The sequence below is a fragment of the Triticum aestivum genome, chromosome 1A (assembly GCF_018294505.1).
Source record: "Triticum aestivum cultivar Chinese Spring chromosome 1A, IWGSC CS RefSeq v2.1, whole genome shotgun sequence".
NCBI classification, from domain to species: domain Eukaryota; kingdom Viridiplantae; phylum Streptophyta; class Magnoliopsida; order Poales; family Poaceae; genus Triticum; species Triticum aestivum.
Window position 1 is genome coordinate 539,502,638 of NC_057794.1, and position 11,425 is coordinate 539,514,062.

The following is an 11,425-nucleotide window of genomic DNA, read 5'->3' on the forward strand; positions in this document are numbered from 1 at the left end:
TCAAACTTGCATATGTACTGCATTTGTTTTGTATGCCTTGTAATGCCAATACCGTAACATGCGATACATAATACGTATATACAAGAATACATACGCTACTAGCTAAAACTGCGCTTTACACCGGCGCTTACGCACCGCGAAAAGGACGCCTTCAAAATACGGCCGGGATGCTCCTCGGTGCCATCGCCTCCTTGACCGTGGATACGGAGAGAGACTCTCGCTGTCCGAGCGACAGGTGCGCTCACGCAGCGCAAGCACAAGGCTGCAAGCAACAGCGTCCAACGAGAGCTACGCCCCTCATTTATCTACCCGCGTTCGTACACCATCGCGATCCCAACCACCGTCTCCCATGATTTGTTTACGCGAATCTCTACATGCGCGAAAGATCAATCATACCGGTCTCTGTCGAAACTGCCGGCCCCGGCCACCTCCGGTTGCGGGCCGGCCATGGACAGCAGCCGCCACGACCACGCGCTCCCTTCCTTGTTCGCGGGTCAAACGGCGTGCGTATATAAGATCCCGTCCATGGCCGCGCTCGATTGGAGGTTGCACCGTTCGTTTGTTTGCTATAGAACTCATAGCTATAGATAGCTCCTTGCACGGCGGCGAGAAGATTAGGTAGCTAGCTAGCACCGGGTCGGCGGCGATCTAGAGGATGAGGATTTCGAGGCCGTACTCGGGGGTGTCCAGAAGCGGGGCGACGGCGAGGACGGGGCCGCACGCGCTGCCGCTGGCGCGGATCAAGAAGATCATGAAGCGGTCGGCGGGGGACGGCAGCGGGGGCTACGGCGCCGGGGCCAGGATGATCTCGGGCGAGGCGCCCGTGGTGTTCTCCAGGGCGTGCGAGCTGTTCGTCGCCGAGCTGACGCAGGCCGCCTGGGCCGCCACGCTCGAGGGCCGGCGCCGGACCGTGCACGCCGAGGACGTCGCCGCCGCCGTCAGGGACACCGACCTCTTCGACTTCCTCGTCGACGTCGTCAAGCCCAGGCCAGGTGACGACGGCGTCGGCGACGGAGTCGGCCTCGCGCCGGCCGCCGGTGTCCACGGCGGCGCGCTCGACTAGAAACTTGTCGGTGCAATGCATGCATGCATGCATGCGCGCTCGTCGTGGCTTGTGGAATCAAACTGTGCCGCGATTAATTGCACTAATTCCGTTCATGTTGATTTTACCTGCTCTACTGCTGCCAATACAAGCAGAATGACGCAGCGGTGCAACTAGCACGATTTGATTAACTTGTACTACCGCACACTACACTGGAACTGTATTTCTACATTTGTCGTTCCATTTCTACTGTTGTTAAGGAATATTTGAAGATTTTTCATTGCTACGAAATCAATAGAGAATCTGTCTTTTATACAAAAGGTTTTCGTTGATTACAAGCTATTGGAGAGGTTCATGACATTTTTCTATGATGTAACCAAACGACTTTTTGGTGACAATTTGTGTAATGTCCAAACCCTTACAAACGAAAAGGCAAAGCTATTCTGTCCTTGCATCTCTAGGATCTGGCAAGTCAAACAAGCTGCAACATCAACTAAATAAACATGCTGCAATATGACAAAATTACTAGAATGAGTGCACCCATTTTCTAGAATATAGTAAACATATATTTGTAAAATTTGAATAATCCCGGAAAAACTCACACACACAAGAAGAAATGGAACAAATACACGACTTTGGGGGCTAAGGTATCACGAAACCACAACTCAAGATTTTAACAAAAACCACAACTCTAAGACTAACCGGTAACAAAAACCCAAAATCTCCGGTTGAACACAACTCTAATGACCAAGCCCCACCAGTCATAGACACAAAGTAGTGAAATGATTTTTAGCCTGAGCTCACATTAGAGTCGGCTTGAGCTAAGTCGACTAGACATGAGCCGAACCGAGCCGAACTCAAAATGGACTTGCATAGATGTTTTATTAATCGGCTGAAGATTTTCCAAATTGATCGTTTAAGATGTTTCGAGTTACTGTATTTTTTAAAGTTTATTGAAATCTTCAAATTTTTGAAGAAAATTTGGCTAAATCCTACATTTTTGCAAATTTAAACTGGCTGAAAATTCCCCATATTCATCATTCAATATGTTTAGAATTACGAGAATGATTTCAGTTTTTCCCAAAAAAGGAATTTTGGCCACATATATAGAAAAATTATGCAAACTTTGAATTTTTAGCCCATTTTATGATTTTGAGATTTCTTCATGCTTTAATTTTATAAGTTAGCTGACGTTGGCTCTGCTAAAACCGACCTCTTTTTCAATAAAATAATATGAGCCCTTTGCGACTTGAATAAAAATGAGAATCATTTTGATTGAAGATATAACATTCTCCTATAAAATGGATACACGAGTTAACATATGTTTAGTAGAAGTCGGCTACTCCATCCATCTAATAATGTGAAACGTTATTACATCCAATATGTGACCTTGGATGTAATAACATCTTGCATTATGAGGCGGAGGGAGTATTATACTATTATTATCCACAATAAATAAATAAACTATGATTTTGAAAATATATATTCCTTTAACATTGAATCTTTGATAGAAACGTTTTCACCTTCTTGGAAATTTATAGGGCTTTTTCATGATGTAACCAAACAACCTTTTTTTTGTGTAAAAATTTCGATCTATTCATTTTCAATCATGATAGTACAACAAACACTAAAAATAATAAAAACTACGTCCAGATCCATAGACCATCTAGCGACGACTACAAGCACTGAAGCCGCTATTATCGCCCCTCCCTTGACGGAGCCGGGCAAAATTTGTTGTAGTATAGTCGGAAAGTCGTCGTGCTAAGGTCACATAGGACCAGCGCAATAGAACAGCAATCGTCGCCGATGAAGAGTAGCGTAGATCAGAAGAATCCAACCTGAAGACACAAGAACAAAGTTGAACGACGAACAGATCCGAGCAAATCCATCAAAGACGGATATGCCGGAGACACAACCCCACACGTCCACCGACGATGCTAGAAGCACCACCGAAAACGGGGCCTAAATGTGAAGAACCTTATTCCATTTTCAGGAAGCCGCCGCCGTCTCATCTTACTCAACAGGATACAAACCCTAATAAAACTCGAAGAAATATCTAAAAACGAAGCCCTTCCACCGTCAAGGGCCGAGATTCACTCCGCTCCCATGGCCCTAAGGCCACCGAAGATGAGCGGACCGACGGCGGCGCCGGCGGGAGGCCAAACAACCTTTGATCCATGACATGGCATGGCTCCACAATATCAGTCAGTTCAGAATACGCTTGTCAGTTCAGAATACGCTTGTCAAATGTATTCTCATGGTTTTCAGAAAATATGATCATTTGCGAAAACATATAACGTGAGTCATGATATCTTCTTAGAATGGCCCCAAACAATACAGATTTTCGTGGAAATTGAAAATTTAAATGACATCCTCAAATGCCATGTCAAATTATCAAATCTGCCTAACAAACTACACTCTCACTCTGAGAAAAACTAGTACACCAAAAATCTTGACGTCGGCGGCGGCAATGAGCCTCCTGGAAGCCCGCCTCTCGTCCGTCGCCAAGAACTGCACCCGCCGGCAGCTCAACCAGATCCATGGCCTCCTCCTCACCTCCTCCCTCCACCGCCTCCCGGGCCTGCCCGCCCTCCTCGTCCGCCGCGCCGCCGACGTCGGCGACATGGCCCACGCCGACCTGCTCTTCTCCTCGTTCCTCCGGTCGGGGGCGCCGCCTGACGCCGCCCTCTACAACGCCATGATCCGCGGGCGCTCCTACCACGGCCCCCACGAGCGCGCGCTGGAGCTGTTCGACGAGATGCCGCGCCGGGGCCTGGTGGCTGACGGATTCACCTACCCGTACGTCCTGGACGCGTGCGCGCGGCTCCGGGCGCGGCGGCGCGGCGAGGGCGTCCACGGCCGGGTCCTGAAGGAGGGGCTCGACCACGTGCCGGCCGTCGGGAGCTCGCTGCTCGCATTCTACGTCTCCGTCGGCGGCGGCTCGCTGGGCGACGCGCGGAGGCTGTTCGACGGATTGCGCGTCAGGTCCGTGGGCCTGTCGAACCACATGATAGCGGAGCACGCCAAGGCCGGGGACGTCGGCTCCGCGCGAGAGGTCTTCGACGCGATGCCAGACAGGGACGTCGTGTCGTGGAACACAATGCTCGCCGTGCACGTCAGGTCGGGCGACATCGCGGCAGCGAAGGAGCTCTTCGCGGAGATGCCGGAGAGGGACGTGGTGTCTTGGACAACGATGCTGAGGGCGCTGTCCGTCGCCGGCGACTTCGCCGGCATGAGGAGCCTGTTCAGCCGGATGCCGGAGAGGAACCTGGTGTCCTGGAACTGCGTGCTCTCGAGCTACACCAGGCACGGCAGGTTCTCGCAGGCGCTCCGCCTCTTCCCATGGATGCTGCTCGAAGGCCACACGCCCAACAGCTTCACCGTCGTGTCGCTCCTCTCGGCCTGCGAGCACCTCCGGAAGCTCCGGATGGGCCGGTGGGTGCACGCCAACCTGGTGACGCCGGCGCTGCAGGCCCACGCCGCCGTCGGGACGGCGCTGGTGGAGATGTACGCCATGTGCTGCGACGTAGCCCGCGCGCTCGTCGTCTTCTTCAAGATGCGCGGCAAGGACGTGTTCGCCTGGAACGTGATGATCAGGGGCCTGGCGGTGCACGGGCGGGCCGGCGACGCGCTCAGGCTGTTCGACCTCATGAAGCGGCAGGGCTTCCGGCCCGACCGCTTCACCTTCATGGGCGTGCTGCTGGCGTGCAGCCACGGGGGGCTCGTCGGCGAAGGGCGCAGGGCGTTCGACGCGATGCAGAGGGACCACGGCGTCCGCCCCTCGCCGGAGCACTACGGCTGCCTGGTCGACCTGCTCTGCCGTGGCGGCGATGTCGACGGGGCGGTGAGCGTGGTGCGCGCGATGCCTTGCCGGCCGGACCGGGGGGTCTGGAGGGCGCTGCTCGGCGGGTGCGGCGTTCGGGCTGGCCTCGGGTCGGCCGAGGATGCGGCGACGGCGACGGGTGGCTGGTCGGTGGACGGCGAGCGTGCGCCGTTGAGCGATCTCTTCAAGATAAGCAAGTAGATATGCGAACCAGTAATTCAGACGGCGCTCACTGACTTGTCCGAGCTGGGTGAAGCCTCCTCTATATAACTTTGGTCGAATCCCTCGTTCATCGTCACCTCGATAGCATTGTTCCTCGCCCTCACCTCGCGTGTTGCCATGGCTGTCGACGGCGAGCAGCGCGCCACCGCGGTAAAGAACCCCACCATTGCCTACCGGGTCGCCTCTATATGCGACATGATCGACGAGCATGACGCCACCAAGACGCCTATGAGCGCTAGCCGAGTTGCTGCCATGTACTCCATTGAAAGGTTGGAAGATTTGTGATGCCCATGGAAGTCGGAAGAGGTGGAAAAGGAGACAAATCCTCTAAATTAGCCATGTTGCTCCCACCAACCATGCTCTGCAGATTATTACGGGCTATGTCAGGTTTCATGATTTAGCATAGATTAATGAAAATAAATCTGTTGATTGGGTGTTATGGGTTTAAAGGTTTTCCAGGTATCCTCAGTTCAATTGATTGCACGTGTTGACAATGGAAGAACAAAAAGGCCATCATCATACTCAGCAGTGACATCAAAGGGACTTGTGGATTTGACATGCTTGGTTCTCACAACAACATTAGTGGGCTTCAGCGATCTCCCGTGTTTAGAAGACTTTGTAATGGGGAAGTGTCGCCGTGCAAATACACTGTCAATGGGCACGATTACAATATGGGATACTACCTTGCTGCTGATATCTGTTATCAGTGGGCAACGTTTATGAAGACCATATCCGATCCTCGTGGTAACAAACAAGGCCACTTTACAACAATACAGAAACTAGGAAGGATGTGCAGAGAGCATTCAGAGTGCTCCAAACTCATTTGGGAATTGTCCATGGAGTTGCAGTGACGTGGGAATCGAAGACTTTGTGGCAGCTGATGATATGTTATGTTATTTTGCACAATATAATAGTTGAGGACGAGGATGAAGGGGCAACCCGAACCCAATATTATTGAGAAATCTGAAGAACAAGATGTAGATCAGATTCAGATTTAATCTTCGAGACCAACAGATGCATGTGCAACTACCACAATGAAAATCAAAGAGCTTAATGTTTGAATTATGCAATTACAATAAATTTTATGTTTAAACCATGTATTTCACTACAAACAAATGTTATTTACATGTGATATTTATGTGTATGATAGATATGCATGGATTTGATGATTTTGATGAGTGGCTATTCGGCAGGACATATGAGGAGCCGTCCAACACTGTCCAGGGTCACGCCAAGTCCGGCTATAGATGCTCCATGGCCGGATTTGTCAAGTCCGGCTATAGATGCTCCATGGCCGTACACAGACATTTAGGGAGGACGGTTTTGCCAAGTCCGGCTATAGATGCTCCACGGCCGGATTTGCACCGAGTTACCGGCTGGTGTCACTCAATCTCTGTGATCTGGCGTTGTGGCATGTGAGATCAAAAGGAGGAAAATATAAGTATATAGTGATAATACAGACATAGACAAGCCAGCAACTGTATAAAATGCATAGCGTCAGTGACGAAGAACCGATGCACCGTAATTACTACTACAGGAGACCATAGCAATCATACAGACATACGTGCATTGCTACGTACGTACGTACATACACATGAACAGATTAGCGCGCCGGAGCAACAACCGATTACCATCCAAATAATAATACACCACGTATCTAACCAGCCTGAGCTGCATGAACAGCATGCATCGCCAAATAAAAGACAGTCGGAATGAGCATCTAGTTTATGAAAATTGGCGCCTAAATAAGGAGTCATGCTAAGTTGATCAGCATCTAGTTTGGTGCTTCGTCCAAGATCCATCTCAATACATCTTACTGGACTAATCTTCACATCTCATCACCACTACTGATTACGAGCTCACCATGTTGAACTGGAACCTGGACAGCTGCTGCGGGATGGTGGAAATCACTGGTCCATACCGCTGCATCCACATACTCAACAAAATTCAGACTATTTCATACAAGCATCATGAAATAACAAAATTTAAACTGCACATGGAAATATGCAAAGCACTGTAAAAAAAAGCAAACTCTGCACGGTCGCATGAAATAACAAAAAGAAAACTGCAGGTTTCAAGGATCCTATTCCTATCACCTGGCTACAGAGTAAATATCCATATGGATATTTAACAACTAAGCCAGTATTGACAGCACCAAAAATGACTTATATTGCAGGTTTTTAACTGGACAGGACAGGGTACTTTCTCAGTCAAATATAGATGGAAAGTAGAACAAAATAGTGAAGCAAAACAAAATTGCTTGTAGTGGGATACATCTTTGTGAAGAAAAAGGTATTATCACTGGGGCCCTTTTTTAGTGTGTGCTTGGTTGGAGGTATGTAATGGAATGGTTCCAGATATTGGTACCATCCTGGTGTTTCGTTGCGAGCACTCAGCAAATCAGAATGAAAATAAGATGGTCCCACAAACAGGAATGTTCGCCCAGATTCACAACATGTTGATAACGCAAAATCGGCCTAAACGACCAATTCATTGCTGCATTCATTCGTCATGTGGTCTCTATCTCACTGTAAACAAAAAAGAAAACCCTATCTCTTGTCCATCTCTGTGGCGGCACACACATCTTGGTGGCTGTAAATGGGAGGCGAGACAGCAACCGTTGCTAGGTGGTGTAGAAGCAGTGGGCCAGCACTCCTTTTGGAGTGCTGGGCAGCTGCTGGGTTGGAGCTGCTATGGGCAAGATGCTGGGCGTAGCAGCTGATGGGACTCGGCATCTGCTAGGAGACTAGGAGGTGACCAGAACCGCGAGCAGAGGAAGGAGCAAAGGTGGGCTTCCGAAGAGCAAGGGAATATCATGGAAATGGCCAGACAAATGAAGCTCAAGGTATGCATGCAAAAACAAAATCCTAGCTGGTTAATTGGTCAGGTATCTGTTGGATTTCGAGGCACATTCCAGAGTTAATTGTTGTTACATTGCTCACCACTGTGAGATTATATTTTACAGTTCATGTACATTACAAATATTTCTTTAATTTGTCATGCGCGTACATTACATTACAATTATTTCTTTAATTTGTCTAACTAGTTGGTTTGGGTGACTAGGTATGTCATGAAGAACTTTGGATGACTAGTTTTTGTGAAGCCTTACATATGAACTTCGTATGGTTGCATGGACTATTGTAGAGAACGGTTATTGGTACAGCATAAATCGGTGCTTCATACTTTTAAACTTTCGGCAGTGTTTATGTCTGATGTCTATATTTGTCATGCGTGTGCATGCTTATTATTAATTGTTTGTGCTGGAAATACAAATGAAATGCTCCTGAAAATTCAAATGAGCTATTGGTGAAATTTACACGTATGCAAGAGGCAACATTACCCTTCATATCAAGAAGGGACTCAAACTATATTCATTCCATGCATCCCTCCAGCAAACCACAGAATGGAAGCATCCCATTCAATAATGGCATTCCCTCAACCAAACAAAATCTGGAATGATTGTATTTTTCGTTCCAAACACTTAGATTTAACCATTCCATCCTACTTGGTTCCCAGCCAAACAGAACCTGAAGGCATATATTTGAGGGATGGGTACAGTGCTTCCAAACAGCATTAAAAGTTAACTTTCACCATAAGATGAGTGCTGCTTACCTGAACATTGTCATACAGTTCAAACAGTGGAACAGCAAGTAGCTTCAAGTTCCTTGGAACAGCGAAATACTCCCTTTCAGTTAGGTGAACAATGAAAAGCTTCTTGCACTCCTGTTCATCAAATTGGTCATTTCCATTCCTGAATCCCAAATCCTAATAATAGATGGTTACAAGAAAAACTCAAGAGTGTACCTTGGGCTTTGTTATATGTGGAGGGCAGTAAGGATACATCACGGTTTCAAAGTTTGGCCTCCACCATTCAGCAACACACTCTCCAACCTGAAAGTAACAAGCATATTAGAACTTTATCTGAATGGATACAGTTTACAGATCTATCATTTACATGGATCTCACCACAACAAAGTCAGCATGATAATTAACAAAACCGGAGCCTAAAGTTACGGTAAGCAGAGGCTAGGACAGGAAAGTTCTCCCTGATTCGACATACTTCATATTTTGGTGAATACATCAAAACCATTACAGAGACATCCGCTCAAAAGTTAGAACCTTGTTGTACAAACGTGTAGACGCAAAGAAGATAGCATGCGCCAGTATGACAGTACGCAGTTAACACTGGAAAGTGTGTTAACGATTTTCTGTAATTAACACACAAGGTAATGTTCCAATTTAGGTGCAGCCACAATATAGGCCATAAGGAGCTATATAATGTTATTATTGCATGACTTAAATGAGGAATGACTATAACAACCATGTTAAGTGAACAGGTTATGGGGCGCTGAAATGGAAGTTCAATTTTTCTTTCTTCTAGATGCAGATAACCTTCTCTACTACTGAGTTAACTATGATCCAGCAAGGTACAAAGTGAACAGATACAACTTGAAGGCCCAAAAATATAAGTAATGAGATATGGTCATTCACCATTAACAAAAATGAAACTGAATTCCTCTTGGTTCATTACCTGCCAGTTAGGTGGAAAGGAAGGTGAGTTAACTGCAAGCTTGCTGCATAGCTTCCTTTTCAGGCCCTCAATTTCTGCAGGATTCCAGTCACAAGAGTGAACAGCTAAAGACTCATGATGGTACCAAATAAGAAAGATATGATAGAAAAGCTGAGCAACCAAAAACTCACCACTTTCTCCAGGCTTCAACCGTCCACCAGGAAGTTTGCAAAATGTGTTTCCAATTTGCAACAACAGTATGTGGGGGTGGTTGTGCTCTTGCACCTATATAAGACAATCCAAGTGAATATTTCAGTTTATTTGACAAATTACTACAGCCATAACCCACTGTAACTGCAGGAATTTTGCTGACAACTGGATGTTTCAGGCACAAGAATGCAAATAACAGTAACTATGAGATGGATGAATACAAACATACCAATAGAATTGCTTCAACACTTGTCCGCATTCCTTCTTTCATGTAGCTGTCATTTGCACAAGTAATTAGTGGGTTAACTGATGATCCATTTGACAGAATAAGGTTACACTACTTAGCAGAGTAGCCAAGTGTTCAGGGGATACTTAGGAGACAACATAGAATGTACATAAATCTAGCAACCAGTTGAAGAAACAGCACAAGAATCTATATGGGCTCTCTTTATGAAATATGATATGATACATATTAGCTTGACATTCCAGGCTAGTATTCCAACAAATTATCATGTACAATGCTCCATAATAGTTACCAGTTACTTCCTTACAAGAAAGGGATCTGCCAAGCACTATGCTCAAAAGCTAGAGCTGCCAGTAAGATCTAGTGATTGTTATTGTAGTTCCCTTGCAACACACATCCAGTACAGGCACTACACAGAGGCACAAAGCACCTGAAGCCAAGGTATTACTTGAACAGATTGCTCGGCATTACTTAAAGTCAACACCCTAAGTTTAAAGCCATTCCAATAAAGAAATTTCATGTATTGACATACATACAGATGCAAAAACAGTAGACTTCATGAACAGTAATGAAGCAACTTCGACAGTACCTAAATAAGGGCCAAAATAAGGCATTCTCAAATTTTGTCTAAAATATGCAAGAAAGTGGCACTGACGAGGGAGGTCTTCGACCCAACAAAACCCGCATATGATGCGAGCTCTAGGGTTTAGGGTTTCCGGGAGAAGAGGACACCAGGGCCAGGGGCACATCTGGATCAGGGAGGCGGGGGAGGGGGACGGCGGGGAGGCGCACTCACTTGACCTTCATGCGAGCGAGGCGGTCGGCGACGGAGGTGTCCTTCTCCATCTTGGCCTCCTTGGTGCCGAACGTGTAGTTGGCGAGCGGGTACACGTTCACCACCGGCGAGGACGGAGCGCCCACCATCTCTTCCTCCGCTTCGCTTCGCCGGGCGCTGGCTCTTTCTTCTCGGGATCCGGTGGTTGCCGGCGGTGGCGGTGGCGGCGGGGGAGGAGAGGTGGTGCGGGCTTTTTTTGTGTGAGCGTCGGGGCTGTTCTTGTTTGTGGGGGTGGTGGGTTGGGCGTCTATCGATCGCGGGCTCGCGGCTTTGACCATGGCACATGTGGGCCTTGTGACTTTTTTTCTTTTTCTTGAAACAGTGTGGGCCTGTGATTTTCCAGCAACGACCAGGAGTAAGAAAAAAAATACTATTCCCTTCATCCCATAATATAAAAATGTTTTTAAAACGTGCATATTATAAGAGATAATATACACGTTTTAAGAGATAATATGTTTTGGATAAACGAATATGGTGGAACCAGCCCACCGGGATTTCGACTGTCAAAGTTTTACATCACAAGCAAAGTAAGTATACCT

At 47.4% G+C, this 11,425-nt stretch overlaps 2 protein-coding genes across 2 annotated transcripts; one reads left to right on the forward strand and one right to left on the reverse strand.

The window, feature by feature from the left end:
* Window positions 1-655: 655 nt before the first annotated feature.
* On the forward strand, window positions 656-1,063 carry LOC123180040 (nuclear transcription factor Y subunit C-3-like). Its single transcript, XM_044592002.1, has one exon. The coding sequence runs from the start codon at window positions 656-658 to the stop codon at window positions 1,061-1,063; it is 408 nt and encodes a 135-aa protein (XP_044447937.1).
* Window positions 1,064-6,556: 5,493 nt separating this feature from the next.
* Window positions 6,557-11,140, reverse strand: LOC123064593 (pre-mRNA cleavage factor Im 25 kDa subunit 2). The gene is made up of 7 exons (XM_044488048.1): window positions 10,848-11,140; window positions 10,037-10,082; window positions 9,789-9,882; window positions 9,619-9,692; window positions 8,892-8,978; window positions 8,700-8,810; window positions 6,557-7,010 (listed from the first exon to the last, which is right to left on the reverse strand). Exons 1-7 carry the CDS (start codon window positions 10,973-10,975, stop codon window positions 6,939-6,941), a joined length of 612 nt encoding a protein of 203 aa, XP_044343983.1. The 5' UTR covers window positions 10,976-11,140; the 3' UTR covers window positions 6,557-6,938.
* Window positions 11,141-11,425: the final 285 nt, after the last annotated feature.

Excerpts from the sequence above, each read along its gene's own strand:
- LOC123180040 (XM_044592002.1), top strand. The coding sequence starts at position 656 with ATGAGGATTTCGAGGCCGTACTCGGGGGTGTCCAGAAGCGGGGCGACG.
- LOC123064593 (XM_044488048.1), bottom strand. The coding sequence starts at position 10,975 with ATGGTGGGCGCTCCGTCCTCGCCGGTGGTGAACGTGTACCCGCTCGCC. Across the intron at positions 9,883-10,036 it reads GTGTTGAAGCAATTCTATTG|GTGCAAGAGCACAACCACCC; the intron begins GTATGTTTGTAT and ends TGTCTTATATAG. Across the intron at positions 7,011-8,699 it reads AACTGTATGACAATGTTCAG|CGGTATGGACCAGTGATTTC; the intron begins GTAAGCAGCACT and ends ATGTGGATGCAG.